We start from the raw sequence: 26369 nt of genomic DNA on the forward strand, positions 1-26369 counted from the left end.
GCTTCGGGATGTGTGGCGAAAGAATTGCCGAACGAACGGACCAAACGATACCGGCAAAACGATCGTTGAATGATGCCGGTCAAACGATAATGGGAATCATGTGCTCAGTATGGATGTGTGTGAAAGTCAGTGTGTGATACGAGATACAAGATGACGTAAAGTGTGAAGTACAAAAAAACAAACACACACAGAGATAAAATGCAAAAATCGGCTTGAGCCTGTAGTACGAAAATAACATCAAACAATATTTATTGCTTATATGTTGTTATGCTTTACGGCTCACCGGCCGGATGAATGAACGTTCAAGCGGCCTCTTGCGCACCAAACAAGTGGCCCGATACTCACCAACAGCTTTCCATGGGAAAATTACTCTGCTACTGCATACGGTCAGGACATCTCGTCTAGGCCTCATACAAGCAGCCCTGACGTTACGGTCCGTCAGGCGGACAGTAAATGTTAGCTTACACGACCGGCTATTGCTTCGTATGCTAACGGGGACGGAGCCACATTCAATGCAGTGCTGTGGGAAAAGCTTCGTTTCCAGCCAGATGGGTGTGATGGGGGCCGGTTTTTCCTCTCTCCCCCCCAACATGAAGTCCCCTTTCACCACTGGATGGCTGTTAGAAGCTACTCAAATCAATTTGGAAGATGATCTTTACTTATCCTGCTATGGATGGATGATAGGATATTCGCATCATAAGTCAGAGCTTATTGGTGCCCGTGCCCTTGCAAAAGCGGCGTACAGCAGTTCGGAAAGGGTAAGGCAAAAGCGATACAAATGATACATTTTGCTTACGCACGTGTATAGATTCTATTGATGGACGCTTATAGCAAACGATAGCTTTTCAAATATCGTTTAGGAGCAGCTGAAAAATGGCAAATTAAAAGTGTGACATGAAAATGGTTGGATATGTTCAGCACTGCCTAATACAATGTGTTTCATTCCGTACGAACGGATCAATTTCATTTTGAAAAATACTTATTCAAAAGCATAAAAACTCCTAAACATCATTGCTATCTCCAGATATTCCAGCCTTGTCATTCAGCCTGAAACCTGGGCATACTGGGCTGTTATTTATAGTTTTGTGATGACTGTTTTAATATCGCAAAAACTCTCTTCCTGCTGTCAGGATGAATAGCATTACATTATTTGGAATTTTATTTTGTAAAAAGATATATTCATATCTTTATTGAGTACAGAAAGCGTTCCAAACAATTTCATCTACCTAGCTATTCCTACAATCCTCACAAAAAAATGGTATCATATATTCATGAAAATTCCTGATAAATTTGAGTATTGCTGCACACGCCGCACTCACAGCTTTTTCCATGCTTTTAGTATTATATTCGTATTGATTAAAGGTGGAAGAACACGTAGAATAAATGTTGTGAAATTCAATGACTTACCTTTGGAAACCCATTATTGATTTTAAATAATTTTATTTTTTATTATATTTATATTATTACAATCCGTCCATCAACATGAGGAGGATACTAAGAGAAATAATATATTTTTGCAACATTTTTGCAGCTTTTTCTATTTATTTGAACTCAGTGTGGCCAGTGATTTGCAAAATAAATATTTTCATTCTTCACTTCATTCAAATTGAAAATAACATAGCTTTGTGAAATTGTCAGACTAGATGCTAAATATATTCACAGAAATAGTCATTTTATGGTCAATATTTCAAGAGAACTTTCGTCCATAAAATGATATTTTATCAACCGCAAATAATTCAATATTAGTGATAATTAAATTATTCCAACGACAAAAGGATTTGCACTAATTAATTTAACCGATCAAGTTTCATCGCGCTGTAGACGACATACTTGAATCTCAAATTTGAAACCATTGGACCATAATTTCTCTTCAAACATTAATTCTCACTTAGCAAACTCCTCGAAGTTGTGTGTATATTCTTCCCAACCTATCAGTTAACCGCAGGATTGAAAGGAACGCTACAGCACAGCGCACGGTGTTGATTTCAACTCAGCTTGCCGGCCACAAACCACCAAACTAATCCACGCCTTACACCGTGTTTAGCATGCTTTTCAATTAACACCCAGCCTGAACCGCAGCATTATACTATTCACTATCGATCAGCAGCCAAGCAAATGTCTAAGCCTCTTCTTTTGCCCCACCGAAAATTGTCACCTTTGGCAACCTCGAATGCTGTGCCGGGCCCGGGCTCAACTGAACTGAGCTGTAAACTCGAGACAGCGATCAGCGGGAGATACATAATCCTCCCGTTTTTTTTGGTGCGAAAGCACGCGAAATCCGGTGACTTTGAAACTTTTCCTATCTATTTTATGCAAATGTGCGTGTGCGTGCTCGTCTGCCTTCCTTGATGCCCTGTAAGCGGCCTCAGCTTTCACTGGGAGCTTTCACCCCATGGGATGCTACCAGGCCGATGGATAAATATCAATGCCGCGAAGCAAAAGAATCAGCACAGCAAGCCGAGAACTTCGATGTCCCGCGTAACTGATCCTGGCGGCGCAGTTTCGTTCCACAATTTTTTATGCCCACTTCACGCGACCTGCAAATAAACAGGCTGGTTTTTTTCTTTCCTTTACACCCGACCTGTTGTATTATGTTGCCTTTCCTGGTAATATGACCGGCGGAGTTCGGAGAGCACTTGAAAGTGTAATGAAGTTAGCGCTCAAATACTGGTGATCGTTTATGGTTGGTCGGGTCGTTAATATTGTTTCATGTTTGATTGGATTCTTCCAATTTTTTTTGCGGTTGCGCTGTCGGGCGAGATCGTTTGATGGATGAATGATTTTTGTTTTTTCGATAAGGATGTTTAAATATTTTAAATTGTAAACAACGTCATATAAAATATTCTTAAGGACTGAAGGACATAAGACACAGAATTACACGTGCTTTTCCAACTGCGTTCACAACGTGAGTTTTTCCTTTTTATTCTCTTTTTCTGACAGCTCGGCCGGGTTGCCAAGATTTTACATTTGTACAAGGTTTGGACATTATTCGGTTGACAGTTGATGTATGAGGTTGACGTTTATGATCCACATTCACCTACAAAATCGAGCTCTATGGAATGTGTATAATTTATAGCAATGATGAAGGTTGAGGTTTTCGATAAAGAGGGAGAGATAGAGAGTAAGGCAATCACGGATTGCACGTACACAATGTAGCCTAATTACATCATTTTCAATTATCACGTTATTTATCAAGCAATTTGTCGTCATGTATACATTTTAGTGAAGCATAATTATGGAATTCTCGGTACAGGTTGATGTGTGTGTAATTTATGCTTATTTTCTGCGGGGTTTACACTCCGCAATTTTTGTTTCTTTCATTGAACTTATTACAGGGTTTCCCACGTTTTATTGGTTGGTTCCCATCAATTTTTGGTGGGTTCCATTATTTTTTGGTGCGTTCCCACGATTTTTTGTCGTTTCCCCGAATATTTTGGTCCAATTGTATTGATATCCAATCGGAAAATACCAATAAATTATGGGAACGAACCAAAAATTTATGGGATACGACCAAAAAATCGTGGGAACGCACCAAAAAATCATAGGAACTGACCAATAAATCGTGGGAAACCCTGTAATTCTATTAATTTAGGGCCATCAGTGTTTCTTGTACTATTTTACAATGGACAAAATTACAACAAAGGCATAAGCCTTGCTTATTGAAACAAGAAACCTTATTTTGTGACTTAAATACATTAATTTTGTCATAAAAAGGTCAAGAATGTGTTTTTGAATCAATGTAAAACAAAAAAAAATAATGAGTTAAACATTTAAAATATTTTTAGTATATTTTTTCCGATATTCTTTAATGAATACATAACGACAGTTTCACATAAATGTGTTGTGTTATTTGTAGCCGATAGTAATGCAAATGAAGGGATACATAAATTAATCTGACGATTATAATGATGTCCCTTTCAACTGGCCAAGCCAGCAACAAGTGGAGCACGGTGAGTTTTAACAAACACTCTAAAAAAAAGCGAATGAAAACAGACAGCGAATAAACTTTGTTCTGTAATTTACCTTGTTGCCATTAACGCAACGGCCGGCGTTTGTAGCCAACCCGTCGAGTGATGACGAAAAAAGTAAACAAAACAAAAAAAGCACCCCTTAATCGAATAAGTTTGTCGAAGGCAGCAGAGCGGACGGGACAACTTGTTACCAACGCCCCGAGTGCCCGCTCCTTATTACTATCGTTCTATTTCACTGCACTGCCGTGTAGCGTCCAGCGACAAATCTGCAATTGACAGTGCCAACCTAACCAGTGCGACCGTACCCCGGCTTTGCTTGGTGGAGTATAAATAAAGCACCAGCAGTATCGGAATTCGAAAAAGCTTTTATCGAACACGTGCCGTGTATGATGACCGCAAAACCGGGCATGTTTGATGTGGTTTTGTAGGAGGGGGAGAAACGGGACCCTTCACGAGCAGTGCACGTGCGTTGCTGTGCGGCTTTCGTGCTTTGTTCGCAAAAGATTTAAGACTTCCTTTAAGACATCAAAATCAATCAAGCTCTAAAGCCACTGCCGGCTGGTGACAGATGAACCCCCGAAAGATAAACACCGAGCAATGGGGAGTGGCTAAAAAGAAGTGACAGCTCCATAAATATATTCCACCTCAATCGTATCAACATGGGATGAAGCAGAAAGTAGGCACACACACACACACACACACACACACACACACACACACACACACACACACACACACACCATGTGAATGTAATAATGCAAACACATGGGAAGCGGTAAAAAAGGGTCTCCCTGATTGAGGAACAATTGTTTTGCATTGTTATTTTTCATGGGGAAATAGGTTTTTGCTGCAGGAACATTCATGCCATGAATCCAGCATCGAATTTATAACGGGGTTTGATGATGAAGAAGAAAAAAATAACGAAATGGAATTGCTGACAAATTCAATCGAGAGGGGCAGCTGTCTGTTTTCTTTGTTTTCTGACAAAAGAGACGAAAAACTTCACATCAACAGCACGTGGGACGTGAACATGTCAATACGGGAACGAGCCACAGCGAGAAAGTGGGACGTCTTTCGGTGATGGAATCTTCAATCAATCTCAACAGCAGTCCCTAGACGCTGTCAATTGAGTGTGTTAGGTTTGTCTACAAGTTTGTCTCACATTCAATCGTGACTAATCACATCTTGTATCAAACAAATAGTTCTTTTTGGACAGACCTTTATAACTCATGATTGCCTTTTTGACTTTAAAATTGAAGGTCAAACTGTTGCGAAACAGTGTCACTCTTTAAAGCATCAGCTTACAAAAGACAGTCTGCCTATCATTACTTAAACACACACACACACACAAGACATCCGTGCAAGTGCTTTGATTCGATTCGACAGCTTATGCTAATCCAATTAGAATTTTATGTGCAGCGTTGCTACCAACGCTTGAATTCGAATGCTAATAGCACATTTCCATCTTCGCAACGTATCGTCCGACCCGACATGCCCACACAAAGTCTTGTGCAATTATTTCTTGACCACGCACAGTATGCTTAATCGAACGGAAAGAAGCATGCAAGATGGTCCGGCATTGCGTTTTGCATATAATTACACACCGACGTAAACAACAACGAAAGGTACACTTGAACACCTCCGTCTTCCTTGTTGAAGTGTTTTCAGTTTGAAGTTGCACCAATTAACGATACCGACACTGTGCGCGAACTAATGAGTGTGAATTAAAGCAATCTTCTTGCACCTTTCCGTCCAAACCAATCAGTGATGGGACCATTTTCGAAGGCTATTGCATTATTATGAGCATTGCACCATTGAGTGCATCGAAGTATAATGGTTGATAGGATAAACATCAAACGAAACATGGATTGATTGTGAATGTTATTAACTTTTTGAACGCTTCTCGGGGCTTTTGATATGTAAAGTGAAGTGAAGTGGTAGGCGATACGTAACAGATACTTTATGGTATCATATCACATACATCTTCTTAAGCATTATTAACGGTTGCTTTGCTCAGTCTTTGCTTCGCGTGATTCACGGCAGAGGGCGACACTTCATACGATTAGTGTTGTGAATGTTTAGCACTGATCGGGTACTCACGAAGCCTAACGATCGAGGCTTACTTTAAAAGCTCGTAGCCATGGCAGCAACGTCCAAATTGAGGTAAATTTTGGCAACACAACTGATAATTGTGAAAAAAGAGCTTGATAATAGTTGACCTTTAATTGTTTGGACAAATATACATTATTTGAAATCAAAGTACTAATCCAAGCGTGTGTAATATCTAAATTGTGATCTTAATAACTTCATGTAATTATTAAAAAATGTATAGGACCCTCAGATTCTTATTAAACCGATATAAGTCAAAAAAAAGAAAGGCCACATGTGCATTTGCGAGCACTTAGTATTTTTCTTTCATCTAACCACTCATAATACAATAAACTGACCAATTTCCGGTTAAAATAGCACATCAAAATCTTGAAGCTTGAATCCCTTTTTTGTAAAATGACACGATTTTGTAAAATAGATGCGATTAGCATAGCATTTGCAATTAATTTGGAACGCATACGCGCCACGCATTTCAAACATGTTTCTTGGGATATTAATACAAAACTTTTACTCTTCTACGCTACTTCCTACGAACTGACAGTCTACGGTGGGAGCACACACACAAAAAGACAATCAAAAGCATTAAAAGACCATCGCCAGCAGGCAACGGTTCCTGGAATGCAATATTGCTACAAGCACTGCTACACCTGGTACCTGGGAACAGTTGTACGCGCGGCACTTAATAAAACATCTCCCGCATATTGTTAGAGCTTATTTCGAGAAAACTAGAAATCTAATTGCAGTGATAGCTTTTAAAAGCAATTTAAACTTTGCCCGCAATTCAAGCGTAGAAATAGTGAGTTACATCTTCCCGTAAGAACAGTGCTGCTGCCCGCTGCACAAGACCGCAAACGGCCATCGTGCGCTGAAGAGCTATCCTACTTCGACCACAGTCAGGCAGTTATGACGCGAGCGAGTCCTTCGATTGTCCTAATTACCCCGCGGGCGCAAGTAAACAAACCCATTTCGCATGGGAATCTTTTGGTGCCGGGAATGTACGTACCAGAACGCCGAACCATCACCGAAACCATGTGACACGAAACATCTGCGTCAAGGTGGACGGTTTGGCTGGCTGGCGGGAGAAATCGAATCGAACTTGAATGCTGCCATTAGTCAACAAGATAAACGACATGGATTCTGTCAAGTCGGCGCTGTGCTCGTTCGCTCGTTGATGGTTGTTTGCTCCACATACTGCCAAGAGGGGTGCCAGCGATGGTAGGACCGAAAGGGAATTTGGAAGGACACGAGGGAAGGACGCACGGCTGCAAGGAAATGGAGGACCCACGAAACCAGATATTCCGGATGTTGAACCGGAAATAGACATACGCTGCCATATCTCGCCCGGATGGATCTTATCGGGCGGGTGGGTGGTTGGATGATGATTGCCTTTTGCAAGATTGTTACCGAATTCTCTCGCACGCATCGGCTACATCGGTCTTGTGCTTTGGGGTGGAAGAATTCCGAGAAACGGCACGATGGAAGGTGGAGAAGCATTAAGATTCTTCGCTTCCTTCAGGAACCGGAAACTCAACAGGTTGCCTGTGGCCTGAATTGACCATACCCATCCCATTAGCTTGGGGATAATAATTGAGAACGAGGACGTGCCATTTGGGCGGGATTGACACATTTGTTCAGGGTGATCTTCGTTTCGTTTCAAGGCGTTCGGATTAAATAAATGCAATCATTTGGCATGATATTGATGACCTTTCCCTATTTAATAATCCAATTAATGTGGAAAAATAGCAGAAAAAACACACCTTATACGTTCGTACAGATGCAGACATCTCTGTCTAGCTTCTTCCTTTCCTTTGAAAAGCCTCATTCCAATTAAACTAAACACTCCAACCGTCTGTGAATGAGTGGAAAGCGGGCATCCTTTACTGCTGGTTAACACATTCCTCTTATCAGGATAATTATTTCTCTCCGTATGTAGCGCCAAACCGGTGTTGTTTCGCGCGCCGACGAACATCTTCCTTCCACCAACGAGCGCATCATCTTGTTAGATGGAATGTTTCACTCATCAACCTTCTTCCTGATACGGGCGGGCGCGCGTAATTAAATCGCTAATCCCCGGGAAGCAATGATGGTTTCCCGGGCGGGGTGTACTGTACGGTACCGTACCACCGTACCGTGGTCTTTTTGCACTGCACACATGTCTCAGCGCGCGTACGAGCGACGACAAGTGACGGATGCAATAGGGACTCGCCGGATGCTTTGCAGCGCACAGGGAGAGCACGGCCGAGCGTTCCTTGCTCTCTTTTGGGAATGTTTTCATTGCACTGAATGCACATAGCTCTGCTAGTGAGAACTGGTGTCACACGGTACGGCATGTACAGCATCAGTAGTCAACAGATGCACATCACCACAGGAGCGAGAGCAGCAGGATTTAGCAAGAGTAGTGCCGGACAAAATATGCCCCTGCTTGTACGTTCCGAGTGATGTTTCTTTGTTGCAATCATTTCAACCTGTTGGAATCGGAATTTTAATGTCGTTGCAAATGGCAGACAACGTTAACTGGAACGCGTGAACGTAAACTACCAGGAAACCGTCTGTAATGTTGGGATAGTTGATGCTCTGGAAGCAATTCTCCTGTCATCAAATCAGAGCAAAGTGATACGTGCCAAAAACGCTTGGCAGAAAATGTCATAATTATATCAGCAATCGTTTGAGTTATGGTGCATTTCGTGATTTTATAGTTTATAATCAAGGAAACACTCAAAACAACGACATTCTATGCTCGAACAAGAACACTTAATACTAAAATTTTAATATAAAGTATTATTAATTATATATTAGATAGCCCTTCCAAAGGGAAATAATATACAGACATCCTTGAGATTGGTTCCTAATGTCCTTTGCTCCATTAGGTGCATTTGTCACTGCCATGTGGTTGCCAATCTATATTTCTCAATCTTTTAACTTCCTATTGCTATTATATCCTTTTATTGTGTTCAACATCACACTATTAAATTTGCTTGATTCTGTAGCATCACTAGTTACATCTCAATACTATGACATAAAAGGAACCTCATTCGAGCAACTCTGTCACTGCTCCAATTATATTCCATTCTTATATTATTGCATGCTACCCTTTTTCCTAGTACTTGCTCGTGCAATTATTGGTTCATGAAAGAGCAGATGTAGTGTGCACCTAGCATGGACATGTTGCTGCCGAGAAGATCATATAGTGGTTTTAGTTGCAATCAACTGAAGGTGGAGCTTTACAAGCCTGTCACAACTGCCCGTAAATGCCCTTCGAAAACGAGTACCGAAGATAACGAGGAAATTTAAGTAGACATTCCTGGGAAAATAGTGGGCAAAGCGCACATCACAGTTTAATTTTAAACTCTCTGCCAATAAGCGAAAAATCATCATGAAGTGAGTCTATCATTTCGTAATAGTGGCAGTCGATAGTTTGGCAACATAAAACTATGATTATCTCTTACATTATAATCAGCTCTGACGATTAGTGTTGGTAAAATATTGGTAAAACAATAATGTAAATCTACAAAGTGTTCAACTAAGATAAAGCTGTAGGAATAAGGAACTCAAATCATAATTTAAAAGCATTACAAGGTTTCCCACGATTTATTGGTCAGTTCCCACGATTTTTTGGTCGTATCCCATAGATTTTTAGTTTGTTCCCATAATTTATTGGTATTTTCCGATTGGATATCAATACAATTGGACCAAAACATTCTGGGAAACGACCAAAAAAATCGTGAGAACGGACCAAAAAAATATCGGAATCCACCAAAAATTGACGGGAACCAACTGATAAATCGTGGGAAACCCTGTATAACGTCCTTGAATGTGTACAAACAGGTCTTTGTCTCAGTCTATGCCCAATTATACTCTAATAACTGTGTAAAAAACATGAAAAGGTACCGGGAATACTGCGGAAAACGGTATGAACATTCTCGCAACGCAAAAAAGCAGCAAAACATTATCCCAAACGAAACTGTCAACTGCACAAGAGGCCAACGCAACATGTACGTGCCGAGCATTGTGCAACCCCATTGTGCAACAATACATAATGTGTGGGATTAGTTTGCTCTCCTTACCATAACGATAGCATAATGGCAACATTATCCATTGTAAAACATGACCTTCACCGTTTGCAATACCGCTGTCCATCGGCGCTTTTCTTCCTATTGCACTACACAAATTCCTTTTTGTGGAACTGATCCCTATTATTTTGCTTGCCGTACCGCACTACTACCTACACACACAAAACTATTTCTATTATGTGTGTGTGTGAATGTGTTTTCGCTCGAAAGCGTCCATTCAACGGACAATCAGGAACAGAAGTCGATGTGCTGCATTGTTGTTTGGCACGCCGGATACACCCGGGCTGCACCCCGGGAGCAACTGCCGTGGGACGAGCGCACAGGAGCGCACCGGACCCAAACCGAAGCAAGTCCACTGAAGTGAGTGATTGTAGTGGACGGCACCAATAATAAGGGGCTGGGCCCACTTGAACAGTTAACAAAGCATTCCATTACCGCAGCGACTTCCTGTTTTTCCTTTGCTGAATGGATTTTCACAGTAGTTATTTTGAAGTGGTCGTAGTGTGTTGAGGTGGGTTGGATTGGGGTGGGTGCGCCGTGATTTGAATGCACGGTCAGATTCTCTTCCCGGAGCAAGTCTCTGATAACACTTGAACCGTGCGCGACCACCTGCTCGGGTAACAAGAGCCGAGTGGGTAGCCTTCCCACTAGCGTCAAACTCCTCAAGCACTCGAAACAAACAAAATCTGAAGCAGCGTCCAACGCCGAGCGAAATAATGGTGCCGAACCATGGTTTTCGCTAAAACATGTATGAAGCTTCTTCTTCTACTTCTTCCCAAGGATAATCCTCCCCCCTCCGCTGGTTGGGATTGAGAGATCTTTTTCGTGTACAGTTTCGCTCCCACTCTGTCGCTGCAATTTAATCTTCCCGAGGTCCTTCGCAACGCCCATATGTCATCCAGGCAAATCCTGGTCGATCCTGAGTGGCCTGCACTGCTTATCCCGGTCCTTTTTCGCTCTTCTGGAGCGGTGGCACAGTTTTCGACGGACGAAACGGACGGATAATAATTATCACCAGGGAACGGACGGAAACGCTCCCGGATTAGGGTGGCCACTTGGGGGGGGGGAAGGGAGACAACAACAGTTTCGGGCAGGACAGTCCCCTAATCCCACCGCTATTGACCTGCGTGGCGGACAAGGGCTATAGAATTTAGGTTGCAAAGAAAATCAGGTTACCCTCCAGTCCCCTAAGCACTCCGAGCTCCCCCCCCCCCCCCTCCCTAAAACCGGCCCCGCTTCCGGTCGGTACCAGCGAGTGTCCGGGTTTTTCTGCGCTTCCACAAGGGTGACAGCAAAAATTTACTGTCCTTGGTTCATTTTCACGCGGAATCTGTGCCAGCGCTCCTTAAACCTTTGCAAAAACGTACACACACACACACCCACACATACGCACTGCTCACATACAGTGCACCAAATTCCCCAATGAGGTCAGCAAAATGTGTTCCCCGTCTCGGCGAAATTGGTGAGCGCAAAGAAAAGAAAATCCCACCGGCCAGCGTTCCGTTTGAAGAAACCATCAACGGAAACGTAATGATTAATGATTGATTGATTTTTGTGTCGTTTTTTTTTTTGGCTCGGACGTGAACCGTGCGGTAGAATGTACGGGAAACAATTTTCCCTTTGCACTGGCGTCTCCTCTCCCCTGGGTTTGTTCCAATTTTTCGACTGGTTGCCGGTACGTTTAGCAGGACGGTTTGATTTAATTTCATCAACCGTCACTTTAATGGTGGTGGTCATTGTGAAACAAATAACCTTTTCGACGCAGCTCTAGGGGGATTTCAAGAATGGAATTTTAGCTAACCACAGTCATAATTGGTGATTGCTTATGAGTAATATTAAATAAGTTATTACTCAAATCATTAACGCTACGGTTAATAGGCATGAGAGCAAGAGTTAGTTAGTTAGTTAGTTCTTTTATTTCCATTTTTAAATTTCATTAGTAAGTACAACAGTTTGAAATCTTACGTGATAATGGGTACGAAACTATGTTCTCTCCTCATTGAATTCTAATCTTAATGGCAATCTTGGCCGGAAGGACTTAGAAGATTTCTAACAAAAACTAAATTAAGGAACAATTTGGTTAAGGGGAAAAAATATAATTGGAATTGAAAACCCCTTGGATGAATACAAGACTTATACTAATTTTTGCTGCTTATGATACTATGTACAGGCCTTAACATAAAAATAAAAATAATAATAGTAATTGTAAACCTAAAATTATATTTTTAAGAGTTCAATTCTCTTAGTATTTGCAGTGGGCTAGTTGTGCACTTAGCGTTATAATTTGAATTCAACCTGGCTAATAATTCCACTATTGTGGGAATGTTACATTCGATGTGTAATGCAGCTGTGTTGTACCACCGAGGGACTCTAAGGATAGCTTTCAAAAATTTGTTTTGGGCTCTTTGTAGTTTTAATTTGTGTGACTGGGCACAATTTGACCAAATGGGTGAGGCGTATGTCATAATAGGTCTAACACATGCTTTGTACAATAGCATTTTGTTTTCGAAATTTAATTTCGATTTCCTGTTAAGAAAACTGTACAGAATTCTAAATAGTTTTTCACATTTTACAGTAACATTTTCTGTATGATATCCGTATGTCAGTCGTTTATCTAGTATTAGTCCTAGGTATTTAGTCTGATTTTTCCAAGGAATTTCACAATCGTTAATTGTTAGTTTAGTACTTGGAAGCTTCCGAGCACAGGTATACCTAGTGAAGAAGATAGCTTCAGATTTGTTTCCATTTAATTTAAGTTTCCATTTTGTGCAGTATTTACTATATTTTTTCAGAGCAGTATTTAAATTTCTAATTATTGTTTTTGGACTTTTCGCTGAGGATGAAAACGCTACATCGTCAGCATAAAAGAATTGCTCACAGCTCTTCATGTGGGGTATGTCTGAGGTATATATATTAAACAGTAAAGGCGACAGAACGCTGCCTTGAGGAACACCTGCCTTTGGCGTATATGTGCTAGATGTACTGTTTAAAATATGTACTTTGTTTTGGCGATTTGAAATGAACGAATTTACTATATTGATTAAGTAGCTGGGAAAATTTAGTTTGATGAGTTTGGAAAGTAAACCTTGATGCCAGATGGAGTCAAATGCTTTCTCAGTATCAAGAAGAACTAAGCCGGTTGATTTTCTATTACATCTGTTATGTACGATATTGTTTGTTAATCTATGGAGTTGGTGTGTGGTAGAAAGAGAGGGACGAAAACCAAATTGACTTTTCGGGATTATGTTGTTGTTGAATGTATGGAGTGCCATTCGGCTTTCTAACAATTTTTCGAAAATTTTTCCTAGGCAACTAAGAAGGCTAATCGGTCGGTAGCTTTCTGGTTGACTGTGATCCTTGCCTGGTTTGGGTATCGCGATAACTTTAGCTATTTTCCATGCATTAGGAAAGTAGCCAAGTTTTAAGCAACCATTGAGAATGGTATTTAGATATATAATGGCTTTTGGAGGTAACTTTTTGAGTGTGCAGTTATTTATGTTGTCAATACCAGATGATTTTTTCGATTTGAATCTTTTAAGAATTTGTGTAATATCTTTTGGTTTGAATAGGTTATTTTGTATAATTTCTTGATTGATACTGGGAAAGTTTTTAACGGTTTTTTTCACTTGACGTTCGGTTGGGCTTGTAAAATTTGCTGTTACTGTGTGTGCCGATTCAAAAACATCTTTCAGTGCTTTGCATTTTTCGTTTGACGTTATGAGCGTTTGATCATTGCTTTTTAATGCTGGTATTGCGTTTTGATTATTTTTAATTATTTTAATAAACTTCCATAGTTTGGTTTTATTACGTTTGTCCTTATTCATTGAATTTAGGTTTATTGACCACGCTTTGTTTCGCAGTTCAGATAATTTAATGTTAATCAGATTTTTCAAAAAATTATATGATTGTTTTAATGTATTATTAAGTCGGTGTCTTTGCCATCGTTTACGATACGTATTTCTAATTTTTATAAGCTTTATGATATCTGGGGGGATTATTAAGTTATACCTTCCTGCTGATTTTGATGGTATTGCAATTTCATGCGCGGATAATATAGTGTTAGTTAGTTTTTCTATCAAATTATCGATTTGAGCTTGACTATGTATTCTGTCATGTGAAATTTCAGCTGGATTGATTTTAGAATTGATGCTATGTTTGAATAAGGGCCAGTTTGCTTTGGTGTAATCATGAAGTGTTCTGTCGGGTTTGAGATTGATCTTTTCGTTTAGTACAGAAAATGTTACTGGTAGGTGATCAGAAGTGAAATTTGTACTGGTTTTCAGGTCGGAAATGTGATGATAATTGTTTGTTAGCGTAATATCGATCGTAGAGGGATTTCTTGTAGAGTCTGAAGGGAAATGAGTAGGTGTGTCAGGAAAACAAATCGAAAATTGTCCCTTGCGCAATTCGTCAAATAATATTTTGCCAGTTGCGTTTGTTGAGGCACAGTTCCACATATTGTGCCTAGCATTTAAGTCACCACATATTAGAAAGCTACTTTTTAGTCTAGTTAAATTTCTTAGATCGTTTTTAAATTTACTCATCACTGTGTTTGAGCCAGGATGATAAGCTGCGATTATTGACAATGGGCCCTTAGATGTCTTAATTTGAACTCCTATTGTTTCTATAATTTCCATTTTAAAGGCTTTCATAAGGTTAAAAGCAATGTTGCTTTTGATAAGTATTATAATCCCTCCTTTGGCATTTAGGATTCTATCTAGTCTACAGATGCTATAGTTAGCAATGTTGAATCTTTGTCCCGGTTTTAAGAATGTTTCTACTATAATCATTAAGTCAACGTCTTTTTTCCTTAAATAGTTTTCTAGCTCAATTTTCTTATTTAAAACACCGTTTGCGTTCCAGTATGATATAGTTATTTCTCGAATATGATCCATCAGTTAGCAAAACAAAATTTACTAACAACCTCGAATATCGCGGTGATTTGTTGTTGTTTTGTCTTGCAAGCGCGTAATTTGCAAAATACTTCACCAACTATGACTGTTAATTCAGTCGCATTAAACAAATCCTCCGTACTGCTATTTGTTTGATTCGCTTCTATGTGAGGGAGTTTATTTGTTTTGAACGCTGACGTAGGAGGGAGCACAGGGAATGCATTTCCTTCGAATACAAATTCTCTCGATGCTGGTAGTTTAGGAGCACTGGCTTTTGATTTTGTTGGTCGCTTTGGGCACCCCCAAAAGTTGGCTGGATGATTGCCTTCACAGTTAACACATTTTAGTTTGTGTGTTGGCAGTAGACCATTGTCATTTGATGTTGATGCCTTCAACGGGCATTCTTTTGAGTCATGTTTACCTGCACACTTGTTGCAGGAAGCAGGATGGTGGCAGTTAGCAGCACCATGACCAAACGATTGGCAGCGTTTACACTGCATTGGGCCTTGTCTGTTGGAATAATAATTCCACTGTACTCTGCAGTGCTCAAGTGCGTTTATGGAACGCAGCTTTGTAAGGTTTACACTTCCTTTGGGGAAGTGAAGGAGATAGGTTGCGTGTTCGTCGTATTTTTTATTGCGAACGGCTAACTTTTTCACTGACACCGGGTTAATGCCCTCAGCTTCTAGCACTTGTTTTACCTCTTCCGTGGGCATATCGTACAGCCCGCTGAGTACTATTTTGCTTGTACGATCCTCTGCCAGTTGGTATGTGTGAAAATTCACTTTGGTGTTAGACAGGTGTCTGACCACTGTTCTAAAGTCATTGGTTGTGTATGTGTACACGATAATACCTTCGTTTGCCACTTTGGTGTGATAACGTATTACTCCTGCGTCGATGACTTTTTTGTGCACTTCTCCTAATGACTTGCACACAATCTTGATTGGAGGAATACTAACACTATTACTCGTCGAGCTAGGCTTACTCGTATGTGTATCCATAGGATGCTCTTCTTTATCGTCTTCAAGCAGTGCATATGTGTTAGGCGACACCATTTGCACCTGTTCCGTATTGAGTTTGCTCAAGCGGTGGAATGTAGATAAAGGAATTTTTACATTCCTTCGCTTTGACGAGACTTTGCCACAACCCATGTTGACGGGTCGGGCGACTCTAGTCGCTTTGGTTATAGGTTTCACTTTTATTACCAATTAGAACTCTGACTTTTGTATGTGTTTATCACAACGCTTAGAACCTCGCGGAAAACACGTCTGCACTCCTCGCAGTCGGAGTGATCAATGAGAGCAAGAGTAAACGCCTAAAGGTATGCAATATAATGCTTACTTTTGCACAAAACGCGCAAACTGAGCATTTCGATACTTTAAAGGCTATTGCGCTTCTATACATCTATTTTTGATGTTTAATGTTCATGAAATGTGTGTCAAAGATTATGTTAAAGAAGTCAAGAGTTTAATAATTCATTTTGGTTACATTAAACATTTCATGTCTTTTCAGTGCTTTTTACTTCTCTTGGTTCCAAGCATCGACCTAGTGTACTAATCCGTCCCAATATTTGCCTAGCTATACTTCGCAGAAGTACGTTTGTTTTCAAACGACTTCTTAGAGCTCGGCCGGTGTTAAAATAGTTAAAAATAGCACCGGACGCGTTCTTAACCGTTTCTAACGCCGCACAAAATTGTGCTCTAAATTTGAACACATATCCTTTTTGCCATTTCACTACGAGGACTGTGTTCTCATCTTCCCGGTATTTGTAAATCTACAAACATCAAAAGAAAACGGTGACATTTTCGGAAAGGCTTGTCGAACTGTTTGCCCGCGTAAACTGCGAAACGGAAGAGATTCGGTCAAGACTTCACCTCCTACTTCCTTCTGGGGCCCGTTCGGACAGCCTCTTGGTCACTCAAACGTTGTGTGTGTGTGTGTGTGCGATAATTTAAGTAACCAACTGCCCCACCAGCCCGGTTTGCCATTATGGGCTGCATGTTGCCAACGCTATTAGGGGCCAATTAGAGCGCTGATAGCTATTAATAAACGTGTCAATCGTGCTGGGTCACGGCCTGCGGTCGTCCATTTTTTTTTTTGTTTTCGATCATCAATGCCCTTCCCCCGTGTCCGTTTTGCCGTGGTAGTGGGAAGAGCGAACTTCATCGATCTATCCACCGCTGACAATGTTCGTGTCATCGATTAGGAGTGATTTATTCGCCGCACTGTCGGGTGGAGCTCACGGTGGAAAGATTGAGTCCTCTAGACGCGTATCGAGAGACGCGGTAGTAAAACGTGATGATTGAATTAAGAGCGAAAGGTTAGGCAGTTGTGGTAAATCTTGTATTGGTGGGCAGCTTTAAGAAGCGAACGTTCAACGTCGTCTGATTTTAATGAGCTTTGGTAAGAAAATTTGGGTAATAATTCAACTCAAAGAAAGTTAGTTATTTAATACATTTTCACATGTATTTTCCATACAATTAAATACCAAGTTGCTTTAAATTAATTAAATTCAAATAGTCAATAAATCTGCCCATACTTACCAGTGTGTAGATGACGCTTGCAAAGCTTCCCCGGCGAACGCTTCGCCAAAGGCAGCAAGAATGCAGGATGGCCATTTTGTATTGTTTCCCGTACGCCTCCGTACAGCCAAGGTACACACACACACACACACACTGACCGTGTTCGATTTACCTTTTGCAATTTCAACTTCCTCACACAATATAAAAGCACACAAAAACACTTTCACCCACACTCGATCTAAAGCTGTTTACTTAAAAGCACCATCAATGGGTTAGTTTTCCGTGCGGTTATGTAGTCCTTTTTTCCTCTCTCACACAAACTGCTGCTTGGCAGACTAAAATTTCCTCCGAGAGACGGCCTACGAAATGACCTTTAAAAATGTGCCCCGAAATAGGGTGACGTTGGTGTTGGTGATGTTGGCCGTGGAAGTTAAAACAAACGCACTCAAAACTACGCAGAGCGCTGGAATTCCGCCGACATTAAACATACTACCCGTTTGGGTTCGGGGGTATACTTTTACGCTTTCCGGCACACCGGTGGATTTTTCCATTCGCCGGTACCCATCGTTTTACATGGACGTGCAGGGTGGGTGGCAAATGTTTTGCTTTGCCAGACGCTCGAAGGTTGGCTTTATAAATATTCAACTGTTGCTTAGAACGCGCCGCAGTTAAGGCTAGCATGCAACTGTCGCATCGAATCTGTTGGTGAGAAAAGATAAGCGAAGAGGGAGGTATAGAATTAGTTAAACGTTCTTTAGCACGAGAATACAATGTATAAAAAATGCTTCAAACTCGTATCGTATTATAATATTTTGTATACCAAAATAGATATCTCTTACTTGCAGTCTTTGCTTAAAGCAATCCCATAAAGCAAAATAATGAAATCCAACAAGAATACTAAATACTTCAAGGATGCTAATTGTTTTGAATTGTTTTGTACTTATATCATATTACTTAAGTTTGAAATTGAAGTAAACCCATTGACGCTAATATCAACGATCTAATTCCGCTAATGAATATTTCCGTTAATGAATATTTCAAGACAATACAAGAGATCTAATATAATTTGTATTTTCCTTATTTCCGTACGATACTAATATTATTATTTGGTCAATTTAAATAAGTAAGAGCTTACACTTCATCCTTAGACTAAGATTCAAACATCTACTCTCTAGCTAAAAGTAACATAAAAATAGCTTTTCAATAGCTTTTATTCCCGTTCAACAGCAGAAATCATATCCTAAATCTAATGTTAAATCATAAAACGGATATTGGGTGTATTGTTTTTCGATGTAGAATATTTTCCTTTTTTTAAACCATTTACCACACTGTTTTGCTTCACTGTTAAGACCTGTCTTTGATATTTGCAATCTTGTTTGATGTAATCCATAGGCCGACATGCAATCAAAAATACAACAAACGTTTGTCGCCTTGTGTTTTCCATTTTTCTTGATTTGGAGAGCATCCAAAACAGTTCTGAATAGTCGGTGGTTGTAATAACGTACAATTTACGAGTATTTTGGAGGTAACGTTTGCTTCCAAAACTGAGCAGAATAACTCCATTTTGCCGTTAACTCATACGGTACTTCTCTTGTCTTGACGCGAATCTCATCCTACTCAAGCTTCCTATTTTGGCGTACCAAAAATTCCATCTTCTTGTGGGCTGTTTAAAAGCCGGACATTAACAAAAAAACCCATTCGCTCATACCTTTCGAGGGGCTGTTTTTGTCATTCCTTTTTGGAACGTTTCCGAACCCAGATTCACGTGCTTTGCATCGCTCGGATAACTCTTTGCAAGCCCCACCAATTCTTTTTGTGTTGGCCGCCCAAAGAGAACCACATGAAATAGCTTGCCCTGCCGCGCTGCTCTGTTTTCTTTGCCCAGTTTGTTGAAGTGCTTTAGTTTTATTTTTTTGACAGCTTAAAACAATTCCATTCCGGTGAGGTGCCAACAGAAGCATCCAATTTTATACATACAACAACAAAAAAAACAATTACTTCCGTATGTTAACTACCGAAATAAAAACTTCATCCTACCTACATGTGGTTGCTCGGTTGGCTTGGCTGGCACTTGGCACAACTGTACGTAAAATGGTCGTTAGCAAAGTTTAAAGATTTATTCTGCCTGCCCGGCGGCACTGCAAGCCATGGTGCGGAGTTTGAGTTTCGGGTGCTTTTCGATAAAAGCATACCAAAGGGAAGGCAAGCCGGAGCCAAAATGTTCAGATTTTCCCGGAACTGATGAAACGAAACTGTTACAAAGGGGTTGTTTAAAAACTTCATACCACATGCCCAAGCCCTCCTGTTTGGGGTTGGAAACCGTACAATGCACGACCTTAAAGTGTCTATTCAATAAACTTATGATTGTTACAGCCCTCTTGTGTGTGGGGATTGTGGTTTGATGTGCTGTGCAACTACCTTTGCCGCAGCTCAGCTGCAGGGAAGCAAGTGCTGCAGTGTAATACTTGCGGACCCCTTTCAATATGCGTGTTTGCGTGGATAAACAAACATCGTACAGAAATACGGTACGGTGCAGCTAACGCACACGCACCGTATGCTCATTAGCTTCCTGCTCATTGGACGATGCCAAATAGTTTTCAAGCGAATTTTCTCTCCAAACATCGCCAGCGGTTGCAGCGTGTGTACACTATCTTTGAAGTACCATCTCCGAACGCTTAAACCTTACACTCCCGTACGTTCTCGCCGCAAGAAGGCCCGGGCCATGGTGGGAATGCGCAACAGAGAGTTGAAATGTTTACACCGACTGATGCAATGGCGCGTATGCAAAACGAAGCCACCAACTGCATCGCTAGGATGGCGTAAATTTGGAGCATTTGGATGGGTTTCGAGCAAGTGTTTTTGCGGTTGCAATTTTGTTCCTTTTTCTCTGTTTCGATCATACACATCCGTTTGATTGTTCCCATAAGGCTGGCAATGGTACGCGGTTTGGTGGATGGCAACAAGTATAGAAATAGTATAGCCACGGCTCGCGATTCAACCGACACTGGGAACAACTGCCCCAGTTGGTGCTTGTTGTAGTTGTGCGAGGGACAGAGAAGTTCTTCACTGCTAAGCGTAATGGAAAATACAATTCACAGGAAATGTTATATCCTATTTCCCGGTAGACGTTATCGTTCCATTAACATGACACGCATTCAATCTGTTGCACAACGGTTTTGTTCGTAGCTTACTGAATTTAGTGTCCGAATGGTGTCAGTTGTATTTCCTTGTCAGGAGATGTGCTGTTAGTTTGCTATCGGGTTTCAATTATCTTAAAAAAATATGCTGAAGGTAGTTTTCACACAACAAGATATTGTAAATTTTGCTATTTAATAATCTAGTTTTTGATTAATATTTCGATGGCAAACCTCGTGATACTAATCAATAACATATGTGTCACTTTAAAGTATAAATAATGGAAAATGCATAGGCTTGAAAAAAGATCTCTTTTACTTGTATACGTTCTAGGTACTTAATTAACAGGTTTATTCTATGAAGCTTAATGCTTCGAGTTATTTTGCGTTCGTTGTATTGCTCCCATTCTGAGCACTGCCTATTATTCATTTTCTATTGTTTTGTCAATGACATTTGCTCAACATGTGACCGGTATAATTAAACCATTCAAAAGTTATTGCGTTGACTTTAAACACGTCAATAATTATACTATTGTTTGTAATACATTATTGTTAATCGTTCATAATTGGTTTAATCATTCATTGTAGTTTCTATTGCTGAACTGCGAGATTGACCTTTACCAATTGCGTCTGTTACACTATGTACGAGTAGTGTAACAGACACAATTTGTATAGATCAATATTATTGTTTGAAATACAGTAGATTTCCGTCAACTGGATTTTTAACTAGATTTTAACTAGACGTTCGCTAACACAAATTTAACTTCTCAGTTAGCGGTCACTTACTGTAGCGTGCTTTTCATAATGACACGATAGCAATGCATTGTCGTACAATAGTATAGTTAACATTTATTAATTCGTTCGATCGTTCAATTGTAAATTGGTTGCTTTCGCTACAAATTATCATGTCTGATTGATGTGCAATTTTTCTAAGAAGCATTAAAGTGAGAAATTAATATTAATGTTTATTTTCGATCGTATGGTTCCTTAACATGGCTGGCAAGCAGCAGACTCTTTGCGTCATCTGAATTGAATTATTAGAAAAATCTTTTTTCTCTAATTTCTCTAAATTCTAAAATCTAATTTTTCTCCGAGTTTACTCATAATTATTTTTAAATGTCGTTCAAATGCAACTATTTCCGCTGAACACGCGCGCTACATCTACATCATATTACATACAACTGACAATCATGTCTCATTCATAAACGTCCTACTGTATTGTAGTGCGTCCCATGCATTCAGAATAATCACCCGATAATCTTTTTCTTTCCACCCACCAGCAATCCATCAGCTGTTGCTGTCTGCATGTTGCTGTTGGTGTAAAGAATGCCCCTTTACCCATCCCTGAATAGCACACACACATACACTAGCACATTGCTACATGTAAAAAATCAATACAAAACTGGAACGTGTACGGAGTAGGATCGGTCTAAATGTAGCCCATTAGTAACATTTGCGCCCGTCCCAAGGAGCGCGTGCAAAAGCGCATTATGATAGACCGGGGGCAGACTACGGCCTCACGCGCGTGCCGTACCATACCACACAATCGGCCGGAACGGAGATAATTGCTACAGCTAAGGGTGAAAAACACTATCACACGTTTGAACAAACAGCTGCCACAATGAACATCTAATGAGGATCTAATGTCTCTCCGGCTGGTAGTTGTTTGTATGAGAGTATTTGTTGTTGGTTATGCATAGAACAGCGCGAGCTGTTTGTTTGGTTTCGGTAGCAATAAATTGTTTTTCTTTAAATCACACAAACTCACGCTCCGTCTTGAGCAGGTAGAGAAAGTTTCAATTGGACTTTAACTCGAAGCAATCATATTGTGGCGACTTGCTCGTAGAACGTTACCGTTATGGGTCGCCATCGTTTCCAATGCCGTGATAGCTTGTAATTGAAAGCTTATATCAATTACAGCCCCAGCTCAACCGTGACACCGTAAAAGAATGCTCCTTAGCCCACGAGTGACACACGCACGGCAACGCCGGTCGCCGGTACCAGCAGCAACAGAACAGCAACAGAGTCGCATCAGACAGAGGAAACAACTTTTCTTCCTCTTCCCACTCGGTTCGCGAACATGTGCGAAAGCGCATCGCGTACAGATGTCCCGCGTTACCGTTGCCGTCGTCTGGGCCGTCGTGCTGGGTGGTTGGTAAGGAACGCTTTTATGGATCGTTGGCTTGTAGCCCGACGGATGACGGAGGCTCCAGGGCAGCAAACAATAAACCGTACCGGCGTTGGGAGGCAATATTTGATATACCAGTGAATGTGTGTGTCTATAATTTTTTTTGGGAGGCTTTGATGGCAGAGAGAGAGAGAGAGAGAGAAAGAGAGAGTTGGTGCCGTTTGTTTAAGTATCCGCTTAAAGGCTGTTGGTATTTTAATATGCTTTCCTGCCCGTTGTGTAAAATGGAATTCAAACAATCCGGGGGTGTGTGAGTGAGTGTTCGTTTGAGTGGGAGTGGGCAGCTAAAAGGTTAGCTCGGTGTTTGTGTTCTGGATGAAATTCAATGTTTGATTACACTTTAATGAAAAATGTTCCATTTGTTTTAGCGATTTTCAACGTTTTTTTTTGTCTAACTAGGTTGTAATTGACATTTGGCATGATTGAGAGATAGATAGATCAATATCTACATACACATTAAAAAGAAATAAATGGGTTAGGGTCCCATGGCACAATCGTCAGCTCGCAACACTTAACAACATGCCCGTCATGTGTTCAAACCTCATATTGACCATCTCCCCGTAGCATAGACTGATTTATCCGGCTACGTGATACTAAATAAGTCCCGTAAGCCTGTGTAGCCTGGCATGACCACGAACATTTTTCTTTTCTTTTCTTTTCTTTTCTTTTCTTTTCTTTTCTTTTCTTTTCTTTTCTTTTCTTTTCTTTTCTTTTCTTTTCTTTTCTTTTCTTTTCTTTTCTTTTCTTTTCTTTTCTTTTCTTTTCTTTTCCTTTCTTTTCTTTTCTTTTCTTTTCTTTTCCTTTCCTTTCTTAATTGATCTCTTTCTCGATTTATTACTCGCAATCCCATTATTTTATCTCTATATCTATCTATCTGTCTATTCACTTCTTTTTCTTTTCTCTCTTTTTTGTCTATAAATCTGTCTATGTGTTTCCTGAGATGATTGTCAAGCGAAGAAGTCTTTTTTTTATATACGTATTAAAAATTTGATATTCTGCTTTAGTCAAACCTATCGCAAAGCTTCTACCTTCGCTACACGGGTATCATAAGCTCAACAGGTTGTACAGGTAAATCGTTAGTGCAGTTCAATAAATATTAACACAACATAATCATAAGTAACATACATATGAATCAAAGAAAAACTACACATAAAGGCCAAAATTTCTCTCAAATCAAATAGTCGAACACTTCTTAAGCACCCTTCAACTCGCTTACCTTTAATCACTCACAGACAAAAGGCCTGATGTTACAACAGGTAGCGTTTGCTGAGTGGTGCATAGAAGAAACTAAATTAAAAATCCTCACACTTCAAACAAACAAGCAACAAAAAACGACAAAAAATCTGTTTCACTCAAGCATTTTCAAATCGACATTCCAGCTTTCCCCGGTAATGAGCAACGCGGCGTAGAAAAGGTACGGCGAAATGTTTCAGCACGGCAACACCTACATATCTGTGCCAGCTTGGCAAAAGACACGCAACGTGGAATGTTCATTTTAACATACTTTCCCGTGTTCCAGCGTTCCGAGTGTACTCGTCGTTGAAGTGATTTTTATCCCTCATTTTGTAATGGTTTACTTTGCTTTGCCGCGATTTAAATGTGTCCTTTTCCTTTGCGTAATATTCAAACCGGTAATCTGGTAGCCACATATCTTTGCTTGTATACAATCTGTTAAAACTATCTCGCAACTACCGGGCGTCGGTATTTCGGGGTGTGCAATTTTCAGTATATAATCTCATCAACCTACATCCGAACCGTTTTTAATGTTTTGGAAAGCAACGGCAATACTTTACCACGGCGAAACGGTTGTGATTTCGGGCCTGACAACAACTTTGAAGCTTGCCGGTGACAAAGGGACACTGAACCGACGTTCTGACGTGTGCAGGCGTCCCGAAACCAGTGCTCGGGGTGGCTGGGTTGGTGTAAAAGTTTTGTGCCAAGCATTTTTGCGTAGGTTTCACGCCAAATGTTTCATTTTACCACAACTGCCGGTACGGTGCGCTGGAGAGTGAAAGCTCACAAATTGGAAACGGTTCAATTACAAAGAAGATATTTAGATTGTTCTTTTGTGTAGTTTGGTCCAATGGGTTGTATGGATTTGTTTGAAAAGTCAAATTATGAAGTGGAAAATACTATAGAATAACTGAACATTTATAAAACTATTTCATTATGATAGCTTTCTTTTCATAAGCTTTGCCCATTCCAATTTAAATTTCATTTTTTGTCTAATTTTAAATCAAATAAATTGTAACGTTTTTACTAAAACTACACCAAACATTGTTTTATTTGCATACTTTCAGGCGTTTAGCAAGGCTGTCGAGGTGTAATCCTTACTTACGCCAAATCATCCAGCTGGGACTCATTAAAAAAAAAAAAATTCTTCCCATCCAGCTTAATGTTTCTTTCCATTAGTCCCCAGCTGTGTCTCAGAAATTTGTAATAAAAACGAACAGAAACAGTACTGAAACTTAAAATCTCTTCTTCAACGTTAGAACCTCACGCTGCGTCACGATTCTCCCAGTTCTGCGGACCGCAATCGAATTACTAAATGGTAATCAATCCGCAATCGGGTTTGATTTCACCCCGTTACACTGGCTCACTCAATTGACTGCGGCAGCGATTTTAGCTCGAGCGATCAAATTACGCTGTCGCCACATCAATTAGAACTTATTAAAGTGGGCCCGTGGCTGTGCGTCTGGCGCGCGGGAAAGCCGATACGCTCGAAAGTCCTGGCAATTTCACTCGCGCTACGCGTCACGGTGCTTCTTCCAGATCGTTCCGTTACCTTTGGCTAGTGACGTTGGGGTCGACCGCGATGCCGCGTAGGAGGTGAAGTTGATTTAAACTTTTGACTTTTGGCCAGGAATTGGCGTGATTGTTGCCTTATTTTGCAGTCTCGGGGTTGGGAAAGATGAAGACGTTCGGTGAAGATAAACAAACGTTGTTTTCATAATGCGCTATAAATAGAGCTGAAGTATGACGCCGTGAGCCTTCTGAAAATGCTGATATTTTTCTGCCTTTTCTCAGATTTGCAGTGCAACACACCGGTGAAGCCTTTCAGCTCCGAACTGGATTGTGCTATATGAACACGAAAACATACACTGAAACACCTTTCAATCCAAGAACCATGTGACTCTTACAAAAAATAGGATACCAAACAACCAAGCGTGAAGTTCGTTTTCGTTTCATCCATTCGATGAAGTAGCATAAGGTGAAAAGCACACAAATTAATATAGACCTTCTGGAAAAAATCACTTAACCAACACGCGTGAAGCAATTCGCATTAAAAACGCAAGTACGTGTGTGTGCTGTAAATATGGCTCAAATATACTCCAATTGGTGACTGTTAAGGGTGAGTAAACGTGTTGGAAAAATAATAAGACGTTTATTATGACGCTCTATGGCACTTTAGCCATTTATTTTGACATTTATTGCGAGCTTCTGTTAGATTTTATTGGTAATTTGTGACCAGCAAACAATGAT

At 40.4% G+C, this 26369-nt stretch overlaps 1 protein-coding gene across 1 annotated transcript in view; it reads right to left on the reverse strand.

Moving 5' to 3' along the window:
• Positions 1–26369, reverse strand: part of LOC1277026 (uncharacterized) — a 64768-nt gene that overhangs the window by 27678 nt on the left and 10721 nt on the right. Inside the window, exon 2 of the mRNA XM_061649530.1 lies at positions 17586–18263. Coding sequence (XP_061505514.1) covers positions 17586–17660 — 75 coding nt within the window. The 5' untranslated portion in view covers positions 17661–18263. The remainder of the gene's footprint in view (positions 1–17585; positions 18264–26369) is intronic.

Source organism: Anopheles gambiae, chromosome 2, assembly GCF_943734735.2.
Source record: "Anopheles gambiae chromosome 2, idAnoGambNW_F1_1, whole genome shotgun sequence".
NCBI lineage: Eukaryota > Metazoa > Arthropoda > Insecta > Diptera > Culicidae > Anopheles > Anopheles gambiae.